The sequence below is a fragment of the Channa argus genome, chromosome 13, assembly GCF_033026475.1.
Source record: "Channa argus isolate prfri chromosome 13, Channa argus male v1.0, whole genome shotgun sequence".
NCBI classification, from domain to species: Eukaryota; Metazoa; Chordata; class Actinopteri; order Anabantiformes; family Channidae; genus Channa; species Channa argus.
In genome coordinates this window covers 22,421,609-22,443,531 of record NC_090209.1, presented here as the reverse complement: position 1 = coordinate 22,443,531, position 21,923 = coordinate 22,421,609, and the positions used below count along the sequence as shown (strand labels likewise).

At 39.6% G+C, this 21,923-nt stretch overlaps 3 protein-coding genes across 3 annotated transcripts; all 3 read left to right on the top strand.

The window, feature by feature from the left end:
• The first annotated feature begins 902 nt into the window (after window positions 1–902).
• cav4b (caveolin 4b) lies at window positions 903–5,630 on the top strand. The gene is made up of 4 exons (XM_067525686.1): window positions 903–1,093; window positions 1,617–1,846; window positions 3,316–3,503; window positions 4,502–5,630. Exons 2-4 carry the CDS (start codon window positions 1,622–1,624, stop codon window positions 4,683–4,685), a joined length of 597 nt encoding a protein of 198 aa, XP_067381787.1. The 5' UTR covers window positions 903–1,093; window positions 1,617–1,621; the 3' UTR covers window positions 4,686–5,630.
• Window positions 5,631–5,783: 153 nt separating this feature from the next.
• Window positions 5,784–13,208, top strand: fam50a (family with sequence similarity 50 member A). Its single transcript, XM_067525684.1, has 13 exons — window positions 5,784–6,037; window positions 6,459–6,543; window positions 6,903–7,002; window positions 7,082–7,212; window positions 7,697–7,773; window positions 8,039–8,105; window positions 8,268–8,329; window positions 8,900–8,976; window positions 10,990–11,044; window positions 11,254–11,302; window positions 11,471–11,541; window positions 11,694–11,804; window positions 12,961–13,208. The coding sequence occupies exons 1-13, from the start codon at window positions 5,927–5,929 to the stop codon at window positions 12,967–12,969; spliced, it is 1,005 nt and encodes a 334-aa protein (XP_067381785.1). The 5' UTR covers window positions 5,784–5,926; the 3' UTR covers window positions 12,970–13,208.
• A 186-nt stretch (window positions 13,209–13,394) lies between these two features.
• On the top strand, window positions 13,395–21,775 carry si:ch211-207e14.4 (interleukin-17 receptor D). The gene is made up of 12 exons (XM_067525682.1): window positions 13,395–13,715; window positions 15,407–15,491; window positions 16,248–16,406; window positions 16,652–16,770; window positions 17,676–17,799; window positions 17,903–17,941; window positions 18,027–18,172; window positions 18,294–18,368; window positions 18,986–19,052; window positions 19,287–19,430; window positions 19,525–19,697; window positions 19,815–21,775. The coding sequence occupies exons 1-12, from the start codon at window positions 13,593–13,595 to the stop codon at window positions 20,358–20,360; spliced, it is 1,800 nt and encodes a 599-aa protein (XP_067381783.1). The 5' UTR covers window positions 13,395–13,592; the 3' UTR covers window positions 20,361–21,775.
• Window positions 21,776–21,923: the final 148 nt, after the last annotated feature.

The window sequence follows — 21,923 nt, the reverse complement described above, 5'->3', positions numbered from 1 at the left end:
CCTTGATAAAATACTACAAATATGAATTTAAATTCATTTCTCATGAAGGAACATTAGCTGACTGTCTTTGCACCCGACTGTAAATTCTTAACACAAAATATGCTCCATTTTTTCCAGCTGCGGTAAAGTTGCTACTTACCGGAAATTTTGGCAACCTTTTACTGCACAGGCAGGCCCTATATTAATTCCGTGGAAGGACTGAAGACAAGTCTTGATTGGATAGAAAATGGGCCACACTGAGTCACTTTATTTCACAAGTCCAGTTTGTATGAAAAGCCATAAATATCACAGTGAGTCACTACAGTTTTAATGATTGAATCAACGGATAAATACCAGCTAATGTTCAGAAAAAGTGTTAAAAATAATTATGTTAAATAAAGCACTACTGATTTTCTTGCTATATTGTTCACCTTTGGATAACATATGTTTATAGCTGAATGGGATTTAGCCCGAGCCATTTACTGAGACCTCACTTTTTTTTTTTTTTTTTTTTTAAACCAAAACGTTTGGGAGGCTTGTTAATCTTGACAGCATATTGTCAGGATAGATGGCAGCAGAAAAATCAGTCTGATCACAAACATTCTGCATCTATCTATCTATCTATCAGATGGTATATCTCCTCTGTTTCCCATGTGAAGCATCTATAATATTCTGACTCATCATCGGGATTTCAACAATCAGAGTAATGATTTTACTGTTGTTTGCAGAATTTTGGATTTGTGTGTTTTTCATTGTTTCACTTTCTGTGTGATAAGACAGCACCACAGTGCTGTAAGGTGATCTTTTAGACCCATCCACTCCTTTTCCTAAAATAACCCCTTCCAGAGCACCCCTCACACACACACACACACACACCCACACACACACACACATACATACAAGGAGTAAGAGACACTTTACCACATTAGCACTTCTGCCTCTCTATGTTGGTGTCAAACACAGTCTGTGTGCCTCTGAATGAGCTCACCTAAGCTCTGAGGGACACTGTGAGACAGCGATTTAACTGATCTCGCTGACATTTTACATTAGCACTGTCTGCAGGGCCTCCCCCTGCCACAAATCTCACTGACACAGGATTAAGAGTTTAAGAAAGGTAAGTCACACCTGATTCATTATTTGGAGTGTTGCTTTCCCAGTTGTGAATCTGTTACACTACATTACATATGATTACCGCTACTTTTTCTCACCTTGCAGCACCTGTTTCATGTATGTTTGATATTTAAAGCACACAGGTTGATAATCTACTTATTTACTCAGAACTCTATCTAATCTAATTTGAATTTAACAAAATTAAAAATCGGATTATTAATTGTTCTCGTCCATGTGGAAAAGGCACAAACCGTATTAACTACACTGTACGTTTGTGTTTTTCATTTTTTAAAATAACCAGCTGCTATTTACAGATTTTGGTGTGACTTCTTTTTTGGGGGCTAAAGAACAGGTGGCAGAGCCAGAGCTCAGCTCACTGTCCCACTTTATGCGCTTGCAATCTGCTGCAGGATATGTGTGAGGCAACAAAGTTTTACAGATACTTGAGTCAAAAACCGATACCAAAGGATTCAAAAGCATTCCGTTGTGAACCGCGTGTGAAAGCCTTGTGTCCCTTTCTCCTGCAGCGAAGATGATGATGGTGAGCGACGACCATCTGGTGGAGTGTAAGATCGATGATGACAGCGATGACGACTGTGGAGCAGGAGTACACATAAACACTCCTCCTCCTCCCCCAGAGTTTGCATCCAAAGCCCCTGCATCACCCAAACCTCCGACCCCTCCCACAGCCCCTGCAGCACCCACACCCACCTGTCCTGTCAACAGAGACCCTTATGGCATCAACAAGCACCTAAAGGTCCTCTTTCCTTTTCCCCCTTATTAAAAATCTGACAGTTATAGCCCTAATTCTTTGTGACACCCAATAAATATTCTTAGTCCTCGTTGGAAAAGTGAACTCTGAGTCATTCGGTTGTCGTTTACAGTTCACTGTCGACCCACTTTTGTGCTGTTCTTCATCTTGCAGACATCCACCCTGACATTATTCTTTACGGTACCATGGTAAACTTGGGAATGCATTCTTCCCTCGATGCTGACAAAGTGTAGAGGCCCAGAGGCAGCAAAGCAGCCCCAAACCATGAAGCCCCTTTCGCTGTACTTAATGATGATGTCATGCTGCTGTGCAGTGCACTTCATGCACAACACATAATACAGGGTGTTCTTGCCGAAACTGTCTCTATGTTCCATGCAACCATGAAGTACACTATGATCTATTTGCGCAGTTTTATGGCTCCAGTGTTCCTCTCTGCCTCTGTGGTTGGTACTGAGAGCCTCTTTTTTTTTTTGACGTCACTCAGCTAGGAGCCCATGTCCTGGAAAAACGTTCAGTCCTAAATTGTTTTACATATAACTGTAGACTGGCAAACTTAAAATATTGACTTGTGTCAGAACATGGACTCAGATCCCAGTTAACTTTTGTTGAAACACAAACTTTATCCATATGTTTGAATGATTTGATCTTTATACAGATGCAGAGAAGTACAATTACTCAGTACTCAAGTAAAAGTGCAAGTATTTGCCAGTTTTTTAGATTAACCTTCAAAGGAGAAATTTGTAGAAATGGAAAAAAGAGGTCAAATAAGTTACCCAGGGATTTTCTGTGGACCAAAAATTATACAGCTGGTAGAGATGGAGCTGATCTTAACCACTATTTACTGACAGGTGGTTTATCCATAATATTACATCATCATTTATTAGCTGATGTGAATCTTCAAAAAGTAACTAAAGCAGTAAAAAATTGTGTAATAGAGTAAAAAGAACATGAAGTCAGTAAAGAGTTAATGTACCTTTTTACCCTTGGCACATGTGGCTAATTGTAATTTAGGATAAATGTATACACAATGCAGGGCCTCTCAAATAATTCACTTACTGGGTTATTAGTTACTGGTTACTTTTCAACATATTTTTATTTTCAGCTAATGAAATACAAACTCCACCACCAAAGAGAGCGATCTGATTAACTGATTTAATTTAAAATGTCTGGGGCTCAAAGATCTAAAAAAACAGATGAATATAATATACAGCAGCGATCTTTAGTTATTTAACCTGGTGCCATTGCATTAAATGTGGTGACATTTCAGTATAATTCAATAGAAAATACAAACATCAGAAACAAGATCTTCCAAGATGAATCAGTGCATTTCCAAAACAGCATCACCTTCACAAATTCAAAAAAAAATCTGACTTGCCTATTTAATGAAAAAGAAACACTTTTTTTGTTTACTCCACAAACGAGCTTGAGCCGCCCTGTGTCTTGTCCCCCTGTAGGTGGAGGTCAGCGATGTGCTGGCAGAACCCGCAACTCCTCGTTCCATGGATGCAGTGTGGTTTTACAGCGTGGTTGGCTTTGAGAGGGCTCGTTTCTGGACTTACCGCTGCCTCACCTTGCTGTTTGCTGTGCCCTTTGCTCTCCTCTGTGGCATTTTCTTGGCCATTCTCGCTTGTCTACATGTCTGGTACACTGGTGCACTACAACACTACTACGTGAAGCCATTCAATTTAGTCCCTCAGACATATTGGCTTTTTAGCCAACACTATAGTGTTCCTTTATTTAGTGTAAACAGAAACTGAGGCAATCTTTTTACTCCTTCCCAGAATCTTGTAATGGGCCTGTTTTTGAATTGGAGGAATAGTTGGGAGTAGTTTGGGAAAAGCATTCACATTATTGCAAAGAGCAATAACACTCACATCTGTAGGCTAAAAATAAAGCTATAGCCTGTAAGATGTTAGCTTTTGCTCAGCAAACAACCAGGCTGCTTTCATTCAAGGGTAACAAAATCTCCCTAGGAGAACAATTCTCTCTTAAACCGTTCTTTAGTTCTTTATTTCAGGGTGTTATTCCTTAAATTACTCTCTGGTCTCGTGATCAGTGCTTCACCATCACTTGTTGGGCCACCTTTATGTCAAATGTCAAAGCTCACTTCCCCTCTTTCATAAACGATAATAAAGCAATAAAGCAATATTATCTAAATGATCGAGGGAATCCAAATGCTTCTTGGTAATAAGAAAATAAGTTAAGAAAAAAATATTGTGCTCTTAATAACTGTTAACAAATCAGATGGGACTGTTTTTTTTTTTTGTTGTTTTTGTTTTTGAAACATGCAGTAAGATTCTTAAATATCCATTCTACAACCGGCTCACTTCTCAGAATAGTAATGAGATTAGTATCATTGTTTGTCACATTTCCAAAGGGCACATTAGACACGTGAAACAGCTTGAGGCTTCTTCCAGTCATTAAAACTGGAAATGTGTCTGTCACGTTACCATTTTGAATGTCTATGTCTTGCTCAGCTGAACCTTGTTCTATAAAAGATCACATGCACTCAGCTCCTACTCCCCGCCTGTCTGGAACAGACAAGGGCGTAAAACTGCAATTTACATTTAATACTTAAAATAACATCTTTGCCTCTCGCATGAATCATCTGAATCTCTCCCTCTCTCTCTCTCTCTTTAGGTGTCTGGTGCCTTGCATACAGCTGAGCAACACCTTCCTTCCATGCCTGCGGTCCTTGTTCATGTGTGCTGTGAACGCTTTTATCGCACCCTTTTGTATGTCTCTCGCCCTCTGCTGCAGTCAAATAGCCATTTCACTGTCTAACAAGGACTGGCATCCAATGAGAAACTATGAGGCTGTGTGAGATACTGTTTTCAATGAGCGAGTGGCTGAGTGAATGAGAGAGTGAGATAAGTGTTGTTAAAATTTGCTAATTTTTTTTTTTGTTTATTAATTGGCACTGTTCTGTAGCCAGTGTCAATTCCATTTAATATCTTTTCTATATGTAAATCAAATTCATATAACAAAATCATTTCCTATGGTAATTGCTTTTAATTTTACGCATGCTTCAAATAACGGTGAGAAAAACATAATAAAAGGAATTTTTTCTGAGCATTTTTCAGTTTTTTTTTTGTTTTGTTTTTTGTTTTTGTTGTTTTTTCAGATTTTACAGGCCTTTACATTAATGGAAGAGTCTCAGGTTTGGCTGAACTTTATTTTATAACTTTTGGTAATTGGTTTGGTAAACAAATCACTTATACACTTTCCCAGATAAAAGTATGTATTATTTCTCTTTGAATCAAAATTAATACATTTTCAACTAGAAAAATCATTGTTACAACTCTCTGGACAGCTTTAGCTCTAATTTTGTAGACTGCATTAAGTTTAGGTAGTGGCGGTAAAACATTTACTTTAGTTAATTGGAAATTTAAGGGATGTGTTTTTTGACCTAATATTTACATTTTTGTTGCTACTTTTACTTAACTACTTTTATTAAGTGCTGGGAATTCAATGTAGGATAATTGTTGGTATGATAAGTTGTTCTCCCCTTGAATATGCACATTTTCAGATTTCTCTAAAACCCTTATTTCTGAGGCAGAAGCGGAACAAATCCGGAGCAGACTTTCGCCTTTATGTTATCAACTGCATCGTGTTCAAATGTCTGTTTTTCTGTGGCTCAGCCTTTACTTTCGTACTTACAGTATCGCTTTTCTTATACGTTTTCTTTCTTATAATAGTTTTATGATTGAAGGACTGTAGTGCTTTGAGTGGTTGTAGGCAAGTACTTCCCCTTTTACTCGAGTACTGACTTTCGGTACTGCCATCTTTCGGGTTTACGCAGGAATGTAATGATTCCGCAGTTACGATTCAAATACCTTGCAACTCCGAGGTTTCCGATGGCACTTAAAGGCACCGTACGTACAGTACGCATATTACCCATCATGCACTTGTTCCTCGCCATTTTTGTTGTTGTGATGCTGTGGTAGCGGGTCTGCCTTCACGTTTCTGGAAAAATCGGCGATTTGTTTTTAGTATTTCACCTCTTTTTCGGTCGCTCGCGTCCTCACATTTCTCACGAGCGAGCGTTAAAAAAGCAAAAACAACATGGCTCAGTACAAAGGAGCGGCCAGTGAGGCCGGAAGAGCCATGCAACTGATGAAGAAACGAGAAAAAGAGAGAGAACAGCTCGAACAGCTGAAGCAGAAGATTGCAGAGGTGTGTAACTTTGGACCCGAACTTAAAAGTTTTAGCAGTTGCATAAGTGGGAACTTATTCAGACCCCCAATTATATTTATTAGCCATTATAATGTAGGCTAATAAGGGTCAAAACTGGTTTATAAAGATCAACTTTACGGAAGCAAATAAATACATTCAGTAAATACAAAATCATGTGAAATGTTTTTAAGAAAACTCCGCCAAGCAGCATATGATGCCCTGGAGCAGGCTAACGTTTCCAGCGGAGTCAGGGCGACTTTTGCAGTCGTTATATAATTGAACTTAACATTTCCCTAAGAATAAAGCAGATGGCCTAAAGTTGGATGTCTCCTATGTGGATCCTGTTGCATACACTTGCTTAAGAGAAAAGGCAAAATAATCTTAAAACGTCTTCTGTGGTGTGTGACTGTTTTTCTCACAGGACAACATGGTCAAGTCCAACATTGATAAGAAATTCTCCGCTCACTATGATGCTGTGGAGGCAGAGCTGAAATCCAGCACAGTTGGTAAGTATTGTTTCGGTTGGACACGGATGCGAAACTACGACCTGTATGAATTAGTTATGAAGAAATGCCTTGACTAGCTCTGAATGTGTCCCAGATAGTTTAATGTTTGCCATGGCTGTGTCAGACAAAGTGAAGAATTTTCACTTCAAAGACCTGCAGCCAAAAGATCACCTCATGATTAATCTTGTCCACAAACTCTTTTAGGTGAATAATACAGATCATGTCTGTGATCTGTATTATTCCAATCACTGTGCACTGGCTTGTGAATTTAATTTCAATTAACAGATTTTGGTAACATAGCCAATACATGTATCAATGTGAATCTTTGAGCATTTTGACATCTCTGATGTTTTGATCAGGGCTGGTGACGCTGAATGACATGAAGGCCAAACAGGAGGCATTGGTGAAGGAGAGAGAGAAACAACTGGCCAAGAAGGAGCAGTCTAAGGAGCTCCAGCTGTGAGTACTATTTCTGCAATGACCATGACTGCAAAACATATTTTGGGTGGCTTATTATTATTTGTTTTTCTTTTTACAGCAAACTTGAGAAGCAGAAAGAGAAGAAGAGAAAGGAGGAACAGAAGAGGAAAATAGCCAGTTTATCGTTTAATCCCGAGGATGAAGAGGAAGAAGAGGAGGAGGAAATTGAAGAAGACGAAGAGCTGGATTGTGTGTATCGTTTTTCAGATATTGCAGCGCGAAATGAACGGGAAACGCAATATTCAGTTTCATCTCTATACTGCACCTCCTGTGTTGTTTTTCATTAGATCTGTTATTGATATGATGGCTCTGGACCAATTCCTAAATTATACGCAGTATAGTTTGTGATTGGTGTGTCGATTAATTTAAGGCTCGAGGCTCTTTTTTTATTTTTTATTTTTTATTTTAATAGTATAGATGAAAAGGTTGACACTTGTGTGTCTATGCTTAAGATGCAGCCAGCATCTGGTTAGAATAACTTGGCATAGACTGTAAGCCAAGCAGAATGACTAGCACCAAGGACGTTTTTGAAATTCTCAGGCAGCCAGGGAAGACACACACACACAACATCCTCTTTAAACATAGCTTATCACTTATACACTTTGTTGTTTGAATGGAATAAGCATGTTATTTGTACGTTTCTTTAGTAATTGAGTGACTTTGTCTCTGTTAGATGCTCCAGTTAAGAAGAAGAAACTGGGGAAAAATCCAGACGTGGACACAAGTTTCCTTCCTGACCGAGACAGAGAGGTACGGTCAGTGTGAATAATACGTGCTGAAAGCTTGAGTGATACTTGTTTCCTGCTGCTTATTGACAATTTTTGGATTTGTGCTTTTTATCATCTCACTGTAAATCAAACTGTAAAGACAGATAGAATGTGAAGGTCTGTTTTACTTGGCGGGCTGCAGAGTAACACACAAAGTATGACAGGATAACCAGATATACTTTTGCAATTGTCTCTGTGCCAGCTGCGCTTTTATACATTTTTACTGCACTGATTGTTGTCCGCTTCAGGAAGAGGAGAATCGTCTCCGAGAAGAACTCAGGCAGGAGTGGGAGCTTAAACAGGAAAAGATTAAGAGTGAGTGTCAAGAGTTACATCAATGTGCCCAAACATTTAAATGCTTTTACTGTAATCACAATTAGACATTAAGATCAAAAAGTTCTACATTCAGAGAATTCTTCAGGTTTTCACTTTATTTTTTTCTCTCACTTTAATAATGATGTGTATCTTTGCCTTCAGGTGAGGAGATTGAGATTACATTCAGCTACTGGGATGGCTCTGGACACCGTAAGACAGTCAAGGTAATGCAAGGTGATGGGTGTATTTTCATGCATACTCTGGGACAGGGGTCTCCAACCTTTTTTTTTTTCTATAAGAGCTAGTTTTACAAAATGAAAATTGCAGAGAGCTACTCACATTTTGTAACATTTATTCTCATAACTTATTTCAACCCAAACAAACTGATAAACTTTTTTCCTGAATCATTGCAACATGTCAGTGTCCACAGCTCAATAAATAAATAAATAAATAAATAAATATATATATATATATATATATATATATATATATATATATATATATATATATATATATATATATATATATATTTTTTTTTTTTTTTATTTGGTGTGTCTTTATGCATTCATTTTGATTTTATTCCCTTTGTGCACGTGAGTGCCTTGGGATGTGGGAGGGGCCTACGGAGCACCTGCTGCTAATTGAGAAGCTTAAGAATAATACAAGGTTTCATGTCAGAGTCTCCAAAAGTCTCGAATAACACCAGAAAAAGTCGCTCGTCACTGCACTAACGTTAAACAGTTGATACTAATGTCATGTGTATGTCCATGTCTGTGTGTTTGTTTCTCCTGCAGATGAAGAAGGGTAACACCATTCAGAACTTTCTTCAGAGGGCCCTGGAAGTCCTCAGGAAGGACTTCAGTGAACTCAGGTGAGGCCTTAAACTAGCTAGCTGAGTTTGTAAGCCAGCTTTACAAACAAGCCTATTGTGGTAACACTAGCTCAGACCCCGGCAGCTGTTGCAGCTATCTGCGAGTCATTGCCTAATATGAGAGCTCACAGAGAACCAAAGACACAGAGGGCACATTTATATGTAAAGCCACAGTCTGCAACCTAATCTAGTGCTACCTTGAGACCCAGCTCTGCCTTTGATACAGTTCTGTTTCCTCTTTATGCTCAGCCACGTGCCGAACAGCCCTTTAGGTAGCCGTCATTATGGCAGTAAATAAAAATGCTGGTAAAATGCTACTTGCTTCATGTGGGGTACTGACTGTCCTGACCCAGAGCTCCAATTTGATATGAACATTTCAAATGGGAGATCCTGAAAGAGGAGGTCTCACTCTGTTTTGAGGGGTTTGGGGACTAGAAAGTAGCGACCGACCAATATGGGTTTGTGTGTGACCGAGGGCAGGAGGGCAGATATGTAGTTTTTTTATTTATTTTTCCCCACTCTTTGTTTTTTTGCATCGCAAAAATAATAATCACAATCTAGAGACAAATATGCCTAAATTAAATAAAAAACATGATGAGGCTTGGAAGTATCTATATCATGGCAAGTATTAGCATTGAGCAAACAAAATTATTTCAGAACCAGATTAGAATCATACACACACTCAGTTGGGTAAACGTAGGTGAAAGTAATCCACTGAAATAAATCCTCACTTCATTTAGATTTTTTTCTTTAACCTGAGATCAATTTTAAGGCTGCAGATTTTGAAGCTGTTGAGACGTGCTGCATTCTACTAACACAAGTTTCTGTTATTTATTCTACCACTTTACTATTCTAAAACCGTTTCAAACCAAATGTTATCACCACGATAAAGTAAGGATTTATTGTAGGACTGCTGGATTAAACTGGTGTCTCTAATAAACTCGAGTAATAGAAACAAGTGTAAATTAATTTTTTTCTACAACATAGATTGAATAGTTGCCTTAAATTAAAATTAAATAAAAATGACATGCATCTGGGTTAAGTCGTCCAAACTTAAAAAAAACAAAAAGGACATCGTGAGCACAGACATCTGACAATTAATCAAAAATATGAAAGATTGGCCTGATTAATTGGTCGGCCACTCTACTACAGAGACGCTTAGACACTTTTCATTTGTCGCGTCATCAATTTAAACATGTAATTAACTTTACCCACATGTAAACGGAGCTGCTGTTTGACATTTTCAGATGTTAATAAAGGTGTGGTAGAGCGAGGGGAAATACTTCCAAGTTAAATAAATACAGGTGGACATATATACTAGGTCAGCAGTAAATATACTTTGGATCTTCGCCGAAATATTTTGTGTGTGGGAAACACTATGTTTAATCTACAAAGCAACTGGTGCATGAAGCTGTAAAAAAAAAAAGAGCTTTTTTAGTTCTGGAAGAACTACGCTGTTCTGCACAGAGCCCTGCCCTGAATGTAGTCTTAAAACATTTTAAAATGAACTCACTGACTGTGAGCCAGGCTTTACAACCTGTTAACATCAGCCCCCAACCTTACTCTGTGGCTGAACCGAAGCCAATTACTGCAGCCAGGTTACAAAATCAGTCACGGTGTAGTTGCAGCTGGCGAACTGAAGCTGATGAGTACGTCACCAAATGCATCAGCTCTACAGAGAAGAGACAAATGTAAAATTCATATTAACGCTTGAAAATCCTCTATTATGAGAACACTCTGCGTAATGAAATATTCTTAACTAAAATCTCAGTTTTTAATAGCTTTTTCTCTCTCTCGGTCACTCTGCCAGACACACACACACACACACACCCTCTCTGCCGCCCCATTTTTAAGCAACGATAATTTAAATTTTGCCTATTAGTGGTTCCCATACATGTTCAGATCCCACAAATAGAAGCTTAAAACTGGCGAATATTGTGTGTTTTCTACCAGGAAGTTATGATGCAGCATTTAACTTTATATTTAATTTGACTTGATTTCTTTTCTGTCCAGGTCGGCTGGAGTGGAGCAGTTGATGTACATCAAAGAGGATCTGATTATCCCACATGTAAGTTGGCGACTTATAGACGGAAACTACAGCTGTTCACACTCCACCAGACGTTTTCTGTTTGTAACAATGTTATTATGATGCAGTAATACTTTTTATACAAATTTCTATTTTAAATTAAACTTTTTTATTTTGTACGTCCCTGGGCCACCGTGTGCCATAGTGCCAGCTCTCATTAGTTTAAATGGTGCGTTTCTCTTTTTGTCTAGCACCACAGTTTTTATGACTTCATTGTGACCAAAGCCAGAGGCAAATCTGGTAAGTGAACTACAAAAGACCATTTATGTAAATAATGTTGATTTAGTTTATTTTTCACCAAACATGTAGTGGGGATTCATGTTCTTTCATTCTCTCTCTCTCTCTCACTCACTCACTCACTCACTCATTCACACTCTCTCACACACACACACACACACATACACACAGGTCCTCTCTTCAGCTTTGATGTTCACGATGATATTCGATTGGTAAACGACGCCACCGTGGAGAAAGATGAGGTGAGGTGTTTTCCCTTTTACAGCCTTAGTGGTAGAACAATAGAGGGAATTAGTTTAAACATAAAGTTTACAAAATTATATCAAGTTTCCAGTATTCAAATAATTGCGAGAGCTGTCTCGCATTTAACAAAGTTCTGCCTTTCTGTCTAAAGTCTCATGCTGGTAAAGTGGTCCTGAGGAGCTGGTATGAGAAGAACAAGCACATCTTCCCTGCAAGTCGCTGGGAGCCGTACGATCCTGAGAAGAAATGGGACAAATACACAGTGAGAAACCTTTTCCCTAAGTGTTTAAGTAGTTTACCTACTTTCCCTTTGAGATCATTCAGCTTTTATTGAACGTTGAGCGGATCGTTCCAAAGGAGCAGCTCTCGCTCTCTGCAGTTTTCACGCTAATGTATGACCAGCAAATACAGCTGTAGTATGAGTGACCACTCCCATAACAGCCACCATCAGTTCTGAGTTTATTGGATTTGAACATCTTTGGCGTGAAAGTAAATGCAACAAAGAGGTGGGACAACAAATAATGGAATTTCAAAATAAAAGGTGAATAACTATTTGGGTAAACAGGGAAAGCAACGCTCCCATTATAATGAGAAGGCAGGTGGTTTTTAACAAAAATCAAAGCAGCTATCTTTGCCGATCTGAAACCTACCATCCATAAACAAAGGGGACTGTGATGTCAGAATATTAGTTTTACATTTGTCTTTGATACAATATATATTCTAATTAATGTCCGTATGATATTCAAGCTCCAAATGTAGTCAGCTTTAAGCAGCATATGCTCTGCAGAACGAGGCACCGTATCTGAGCATAGCTGCTATGACATGTCTGGTCTAGTTTTGAGTTTTGTTAATGCCTGAGAGAAAGTGAGTGAAGATATGTGTGTTGCACTTTCTCCTAAAAAAAAAACAAAAAACAAATAATCCACATAAAGACAATTATATTTTAATGAGTGGGTCCTGAATGAGGCTCATGGCTTCCGTTCCGTTCCATCACAAAGAAATAATAGGTGGATAATATGTTTTATCTTGATACTGGAAATAATTCCGAGGCTGTCACGGGTTGGAACGTATTTACCACTTAATTGCTTCTTCGTGTTCCAAAGCAAAATGTGACTAAAGATTTGAAGTATGAACTGCAACGGTTCCCTTGGGCAAACTGGATGAACAACTCTGTGCGTGAGGCTTTGTTACTGCGGACAGAATCATCCTCAGCGTGCCAACTGCTTCTTCATGGTCGTTATATTAACATACCGCATCTCCATCCAGCTGCAATCATTTACTGTAGTACAACGGATCATTTTTTTTTTAGAAGACATTAAAAATGTACATCGCTGCATCGAAAAAGTTGTTTCATGTTACTGAAAATATTTCATGGGCATCATCTTGTGAAGTAACTTTATATTGTGTTTCCTTTTCAGATCCGGTGAACCTGTCGTCATGTTCAGACCGTGGAATCCTTGATGCAAACGTTATGTTAATTTCTGTCTTAATCAGTGCTTTGTCAGCATTTGATTTATTTGGTATTTAAAGTACTACTTTCAAATGTATTTGAATTGTCAGTATAACGTTTCCTGTGAAAGCAACTCCACACTCATATGTATATAGCTCATAAACATGTAGTGTCTGTGCTGAATAAAATGAACCAGGCTGTAATTTAAGACAAAATGTCTGAATCATTTTCCTCCGACAGTTGTTGTTTTTTACCACTTGCCACTATTCCTGTGTGTTTATTTTGAATATCGACCTCGGTTTCTCCGCCTCCAGCTGAAAGCAAATTGCATTTGTAAGTGAAACCTGACATGTGCCTCCTTGCTTCTACAGTATGTACAGTGACCTAACTGGCTCCACTTCCACCCATAGCCTAAAGGCACCACTCCCCTCATCAACGTCTGAGTGCGAACCATAGAAGACAATTGGACATCGGATCTCACTTACACAAAGATTGGTGGCTTCTGACAGCCATTCGGTGCTGTAAGGAATACTGCGTGTGTTTCCATGACTCTAAGGTGTGGTGGTTGCAGTTGAACACTGTCATGTTGGTTGAAGCAGCATGTGGAGGGCAGCACTTGTTTTCTACCAGCTCCTGGCACTCGGTCGGCCGCTCCGGGCTCAGGATAACGTCCCAGCGACTGCCATCACGCCTCAGAACTGCAGTCTGGAATGTATCAGACAGGTAAACAGGATTTACAACTCAGGGCTTCTCCCGAAACCCCGGTGTATAGGCACCTACGTTGTATTTACAGAGACTTGCTCATTTCATTGTCTACTTTGTAATTTAGAAGCTTTTTACGTACTAAACCATTAAAACTTTACGAACATTAAGTTAAAATGTGGTATTACTGGCTCTATTCTTTGTGGTGCTTTCGTGCAATGTGTGACCACATCTGGTGGTTTTAATCTTGTGGGTCATGGGGTCAGGTTGGAGGGGGGGGGAGGCAATGCTGAAATATGAAACACACCGCAGACCAAAGTCGCATTATTAATTGCTGTGACCAAACACAACTGGTCTTTTTCAAGGCCGGAAATCCTATTTGTCGCACTGACGTTATATTCTATACAGTAATTCTATTGTCACATATTATACACGTTTATGTTTTTTTTTGTTTTGTTTTTTTTTTTGGTCATTTTTACTATTTCAAATTCAGCATCAAACAGGAAGATTTTACTTTACAATGGGTACCTTGTGTAAAGTGTTAACATTCACTGATAAGCCACAATATTAATACCACCTGGTTTTCATTATGAAAATATGATTTTTATAAAAAAAAAAAAAAAAACACCTGTCACCCCAAAGTGCTTCAAATCCGGTCTCTGTGGGGAGTTACTGATAATGAATTGATGGGTGGGACTGTGTTGCTTATGATACGGGTAATAATGTGGCTGATGGGTGTAGTCCCACGTCACATGCAATGTCCTTTGCTTTTTTATGTTCATTTAGCTTGCGTGCATGAAAATATTTAGGTTGCCAAGACTTGATTGTGGTTACCTAACTTGGCAGTTTAACTGCCATTGTGTTAGCAGCCACACACATACCTGAGGTAGTTCTTCGCTTTTTTTTTTTTTTTCTCCTTTCGGCTCATCCTGTGAGTTCAGGGTGGCCACAGTGGATCATTGTCTGCATGTTGATTTAGTACAGTATTTATGGGAAAGGGCCGTTGGGGGTTCAGTGTCTTGGCCAGAGACGCTTCGACATATAGCCGACCCTGGGGATCGAACCACTGACCCTGTGGTCTGTGGACGCCTGCCTTTACCAGTCCGAGGCAGTTCTTCACTTGCTTTCTTAAATTGTTGGTCTAGCTTGCCGGGCAAGTTGACAATATGTTGCTTATGCACAGAAATAATCAATTCAGTTCACCAGTTATGCCCTGAAACTGAATCCACATTTTACATTTAGCATTACGTGGTCAGAAACAGAGCCGTTCTGTTTTTCTGTTGTTTATGATTTACCCTTACAGCCTGTCAGAGCTGATAAAGGATCTAAGCAATAGATGTAAGTACATGCAGATGTTTGGAAATCAGATTCGTTTCGGTTTATGTTCGGCTCATTATAGTGGATTTCACATGGGTTCCAGTTTCTTTTACTGTGTTTGTTTTTTTTATTTATTTTGGATTGATTAATGCATAAAAGATTTTTCAACAAGTGCCTTTAGGCAACTGAAGGGAAGATATAAGACTAACACGAAATACAAAAACCACTGAAGTACAATAAATCAAAGCAAGCATACAGTAAAAATTGACCACAGACAAAAAATGAACCAGTGCAATGAATGCTGGTTGGTTCAGAATGCTAGCATTGAGAGATTTATGGAAATGATGAAAAACGGTGCCGTGCATGTGAATTTGTTGTTTCTTTCTTCACTGCAGGGAGGACCTGGCTGTGAATACTGCAGGGTAAACAGAGATGATGTCAAGAAGGATCTGGGTTTGAACTCCATCAAAGCATTTGGAAGTAAGTCTGATTGGAACAGGCTGCACAGAAATCGCAGCCAACCTGCAAATGTCGAACAATGACGTGGACAAGAGCCCTTAAAACACTTTAAACAGTGAAGGGTTGTTCGGGTGTCTAGTTTGCATGTCCTTAATATGAAGCTATGCTTTGCAGCAATAGCAATGGATGAACAGATTTCTGGTTGTTATTCAATTACGAGTAAAACCAGCTGTCATCACTAAGATCATACAAAACAAATGGCAAAACTGCAGATCTCATGTCTTGTTATTTTTATCAGCATGAAATAAAAAAATTCCATTCCCTTGTTAAATATGTGCCAGACTCAACCTTTAGTGTTGCTAATGGCAACAGATCCAATGTTCTGTCGATTCAACGATCAACATTTAGCCCCAAACGGAGAAACGTGTGCATCATTTTTAGCCAAGCCTGTGTTGAAGGCTCCAGGAAAGGCAGAGTTGTCCTGTCAGTCAGTCACACGGTGACAAGGATGGATTACAAGGAATTATGAACAGACGTCAATTGTCCCAGGGGGATAAATGTCATCGTGATGAGTGAATGGTCGTGGTCCCCTTTTCACGCGATTTCATCATGAGATTGAGCCCCACGAACTGTAATAATAATAATAACAACTGTCCAGTCCAAAGCTGGACTGTGATTTATCCATTAGGTAATTGTTACCTGTTGCCATTGATGTGTTGTACCATGAACTCAAAATTTCTGTGACAGTTTACAGTCTTTGTTCTTTCTTCGTCTCAGGTTGTATTCCTTGGCCGTGTTTTGAGTTGCTTGGAAAAGAAGACCCTGAAATCTGCCAGCACTACGTCCAAGCGCCAAAGGATGTGAAAGTTGAGCTTGTACATGAGCCGAACCCCACATATGACACCATTGTTGTTTCCTGGAAGCCCAGTTACTATGGTATGTGGATAGAGTTTGGGAACTAACGTTTTGGATTTTTGCAGGATTTGTAGATGACACTGGAGTATACGAGTACGAGGGTATCTCCAGTACTGAGTGTGTTGTCTCTCAGCCTAAGACTAATTTCTCCAAGGAGATAAAGTGTTGAATGAATGGAATGAAGACACTCCTGTATACAGTGTAGACAGCTTGGATGATGGATTGTCTCGGATTCCATGACACTGATTTCACTGTGTTTGCTGCAGGAATTGCCTTCCTGCGAGGGTTCCAGGTGTCCCTCCAGGCTCTGGGAGGGTCTAGTGTGGCCTGTCAGCTCTTTCTCTTCCAGAGTAACCTTTCCCTCACAGCCTCTCATGCTCAAAGGGTAGGAGTGTTTATTTTGTATATTTAATTGATTAACTTAGATTATAATTCATAGAAACTGTTTTACTTTGACATATAAGAGTCGTCTTGTTTTTGTTTTATCAGTGCAAATTAAAATCGAAAGAAATTTCCCAGCATGAAACAAAAATGCCTGGTAGAGGTAAAACTAGCAGGCCCAGGCCTGGAAAACAATGAAGGCGGTTTATCTTCATCTATTCACATTATTCAAAACCACAGTAAAAACTCAAATCTGTTTATAGACTTAAATAAACTAAAGTTCTTTGAAAAACAGAAAGTAAATGGAAACCTAACAAACCTAGCGTCCAACAAAACTTAAATGAAAAAGTAATAAAAACACATATGAACATGATGAGGTAATAAAGACAGAGAAATACCCAAGTCGTTGTTAATTCAAATTGGTTTGCTTAATTTCACTTCACCATAAAGCACCGGGGGGAAAATGTATATTGTATAAAGAGTATTAAGTATTATTTCATCACACTGTTACCACTTTACAGACATATGATTCAGTCAGGCAGGATATGTTTATACATTTATATATAATAATATTTTTATATTGTTATAATAATATACTGCTTTGTACCATACATTTCTGTGTTGTTTTTAAGGAAATAGGACATACATACAATTGTAAGAGGGGAGGAAATTATTAAATTACTGATAAAAGCAAAAAACATTTAAACAGGCAAAAAAGTGTAAATGTATTTTTTGAGTTGTTTTCATATACAACATCTTAAAAGGAGTTGGAAAAAAGCTAAAGATAGGGCATCTAATATTTTTGAGAAAGCTGTTCTCGTTAACCATCACTTGCTCATGTGCCCAAACGGGTTTATCATGTGTGTTTATCAAGAAAGCCAAGGTCATGATTGGCTCTGTATTTTGCAGGTGTACAAGTCAGATCCTTTCCCTGGCCTCTGCCTTGGGTGCCAGTATGCCGTCACCGTCATGGCTCTGCCAGTGCCCGAGCGGTGGGAGAACTTCTACCAGAGCAAGATCTTCTCCACACGCTGTAACAGAACTTTAACTATGTCACAGTTTACGCTGTGAATGTATTTTCAGTGTGATCAAAACAGTTGTGAATTTGTAGTGATATGCATATTATGCTTTTGCAGCATGTTCAGAGAAGAACGGACTTGAGCAATGTAAAAAAGGTGTGAGAAAACGTGCAACTCTGGTGCAACACTGCCATCTTATGGGCGGCTTTGCAACCGTCAGTAATTTGCGGTGTGTTTGCAGACTGGTACCCGAAACATGTAACAGTCAAGCAGGAAGGGACCAACGTCACTGTGACTTTCAACCTGGCCCCTCCGAACCTGGGCATCAAGAGCTACTTCTCACAGTGTTACGGAGACAGCAAGATGAATTACACAGACATAAGACCTGTGAGTGGTTTCAACTTTGTTTTCAGTATTTTCATTTCAGTGCATATATCTGTTATTCATATGACTTAAAAATGTAATCAATTGAACCTGTTAACTGTATTAAACACTCCAATTTCCTTAGACCTCCAGCCAAAACAAGACATACCACAGCTATCAGATAAATGACCTTCGTGAAGGAACCAACTACACATGTGAGGTAAAATAAAAGTGTATTATGACACCTTTTAAATTGCCTTACAGAATTTATACTGTACTATATTATAAACTACTAGATTTAATTGTATGTTTAATTGTATATTTGGACAATTATAGGACGTGTTACTGCAAGTGCCAGAAAAAGATGAGCAAGACTTTTGAGTTTAAAGATGATTAATCAATATTTCACTTTCAAAATGCTTCGGATGTGTAACGTCAAAGATGCCACTGGTGGTGAGCGACTGCCAAAAATACATAAATAAACTGCTACTGCGGTTCCACTCAGACTACAATGATTCACAGTAACCATTGTGCACAGCAGCAAATTGTGCTCAATCATAGTTAGCAACTGTAGGTGGTGAATTTCACATGTAAAATGCCAGATTTTGGAAGCCAAAGCAAAGCCAAGATCCCAGTAAATGTTGCACATCAGATGGAACAAACCTTATTACAAATAAATGCAAATGCCACTGCCTGCAATAGATAATGTGTTAGTCTTGTGTTTGCAGGTTTTGTGCTGCCAAAGTGAAATTACCGCAGGTTTACCTTTACGTGGTCAAAGGTTCAGTTTGGATGGTCAGGAATAACCTTTCACACTGAGCATTTTTTGTGTCACAGATTGCAGCTAATGAAGTGGATGCAGTGAGGAAATTATTCAGTGTTTACGTCAGGCCCTTTCCCAAAGGTAGGTGCACGCTATCAGGATGTCTCACCACATCACACCACAGCGTCAGAAAGAGGTGGACGGGTGGTTTCCCTCTCCTTCCACTGTTGTGTCTCTAAAATGAACACACAGATTAGACGGTTTATATGCACTTCTCAGAGCTACACCGAATAAGCAGAATTCCCAGAATCCTAAAATATTCCTCTGAGGTCTGTCACCGATTTGCCATGTAATCTTGTGCCTCCTCCTCAAAAGATGCCTCACAGCCCTGTGTCACTGCCTCCTTGGCTATGATGCTTCCACTGTGCCTGGCTGGGTTAATCTTACTCATGGTCTTCCTGGCTGCTATCACAAAGACGAGGCCCACACCTCAGATGAGGAGATGTGACTTAAAACCAGGTGCCGAGATAAACCAAAAATATCGTATTAAATCCCTTTTCAAGCACTTCTCTGCATGAAATACAATCACATCTTGTTCTTGTCGTTCATTCAGATATTATCAAGCAGCATCAGGAGAATGATACCCACGAGGAAGTGGTGCCCCTGCACGGAAACAAGCTGACGACTCCTCGTCTCCTGATTTGCTACAGCAGCCATGATGGCCCCGCTCACGTCAAAGCCGTCATGCAGTTAGGAGCCTTCATTCAGCAGCACATGGCCACTCAGGTAGTGGCCATAATAGTAGCTACTTCTGCAACATCTTCATGTTCAGACTTCATCAATTTCTTTATTTGTTTTTGCCTTCTTGCTTGTTCCGGTTAAAACTGTTCACTTATTTCCCAGGTGTGCCTGGACCTGTGGGACTCTCTGGGTATTGCTGAGGAGGGTCGGATGACCTGGCACTGCCGACAGATCAGAGAGAGCGACTTTGTTTTAGTAATCTGTTCTCGGGGTCTCAACCACAGGCCTGAGCCTCCAGAGCCAGATGCTAATGAAGAAGGTGTGGAGGTATCAATGGAGCTGGACTTTGGGAACAATATCTTCTGCTCTGATGCAGCCGTCCGACTTATTGTAGAGGAAGTGGGCCAGGCCAAAGCCAGGGGTCTAGATTTGTCCAAATATATGGCGGCTATCTTTGACTACTCTGAGGAAGCAGACATTCCCACTGAGCTGAGGCTGGTATCTCCCTACATGCTGACGAGTGACTTACCGCTGCTGTTCTCCCACCTCCATGGAGTGGCTCTGCACAGGCCAGGGGGTTACCTGAAGATAAAACACATCTCAGAGGAAGGCTTTACAAAGGTACCAGCTGGAGCAGCCCTGCAGAATGCAATCTACGAAGCCGGGCTGGAGATGAGGGCCAAAATGCTTCGCTCTGTGGAGGGTTAAAACGTTAAAACAGCCATACTTCTTCTTTTCCTTTCGGCTGTTCGCTTTCAGGGGTCGCAGCAGCGAATCATGTGCCTCCATCTAACTCTATACTCTGCATCCTCTTCACTCACACCAACTAACTTCATGTCCTCCCTCACTACATCCATAAATCTCCCCTTTGGTCTTCCTCTAGACCTCCTGCCTGGCAGCTCCAACCTCAGCATCCTTCTACAGATATAGTCACAGTTCCTCCTCTGAACATGTCCAAAGCACCTCAATCTGTCCTCTCTGACTTTATCTCCGAAACATCTAACATGAGCTGTCCCTCTGATGTCCTCATTCCTGACCCTGTCCATCCTCGTCACTCCCAAAGAGAACCTCAACATCTTAAGCTGTGCTACCTCCAGCTCTGCCTCCTGTCTTTTCTTCAGTGCCACTGTCTCTAAGCCGAACAACATCGCTGGTCTCACCACCGTCTTGAAAACCTTTCGTTTCATTCTTGCCGATACTCTTTTATCACACAACACACCTCAGACTTTTCTCCACCCGTTCCAACCTGCCTGCACTCGCCTCTTCACCTCTTTTCCACACTCTCCGTTGCTCTGAACCGTTGACCCCAAGTACTTAAAGTCCTGCACCTTCTTCACCTCTGCTCCCTGTAACCTCACCATTCCACCAGGGTCCCTCTCATTGACACACATGTCTGTTTTACTGCGGCTAAGCTTCATTCCTCTGTTTTCCAGAGCAGACCTCCACCTCTCTAGATTTTCCTCCACCTGCTCCCTGCTCTCACTACAAATCACAATGTCATCTGCAGACATCATAGTCCACGGAGATTCCTGTCTAACCTCATCTGTCAACAGCCATACGCTGTTACTTATTGAGGATCCGCAAGCTGTGGCCAGACACTTGGTTGCATCCATCTAATCACATGTGCCTCAGCTGAGGTCCAGTTGCAGCATACATTCAGTTTGACCTCGTCTTAACATGTTAAGAAGGATTTGTTAAAAATAAAAAAGCTCTGTTTTGTGTGAATAGTTCAGTTATGGCCCAAATGTATTTAGCCAACATTTTTCTATCTTTTGTTTTTTGCAATATCTTTATTAAGTTCGTATCAAATGAAACATTCGAGAGCACACGTCAATAAGCTATTATATACTATTACGCTGTACTAATACACGTTTTTGACGTTCTTCTCTGACTATGTTCACCTTAAAGCACTTAGCAAACAATGCAAACACACATGTTTACAGTTTATTTATTCATGTTCCACATCTCATATGCATAAGAACAGTTTAATATGGGTTTTATTTATGCTGATATATGATTACACATCTTGTGTTATATATGAATATATAATTCTTTTCTACCTTTTCTAAGTGTATATTAAAACAAGTTTTTTTTAAGTCTCATTAAATACAATTTATTCATTATATTTATCTGTGGTTGCTTCCGGTGACTTAATCTACGAGTTAAGAGTTTTTCGTATCTTTATTGTACATTACCTTATTGTACACAATGAACAGTACTAATGTCTGCAAAGTATGTATGAAACAACAGAATAGAAGGAAATAGAAAAGA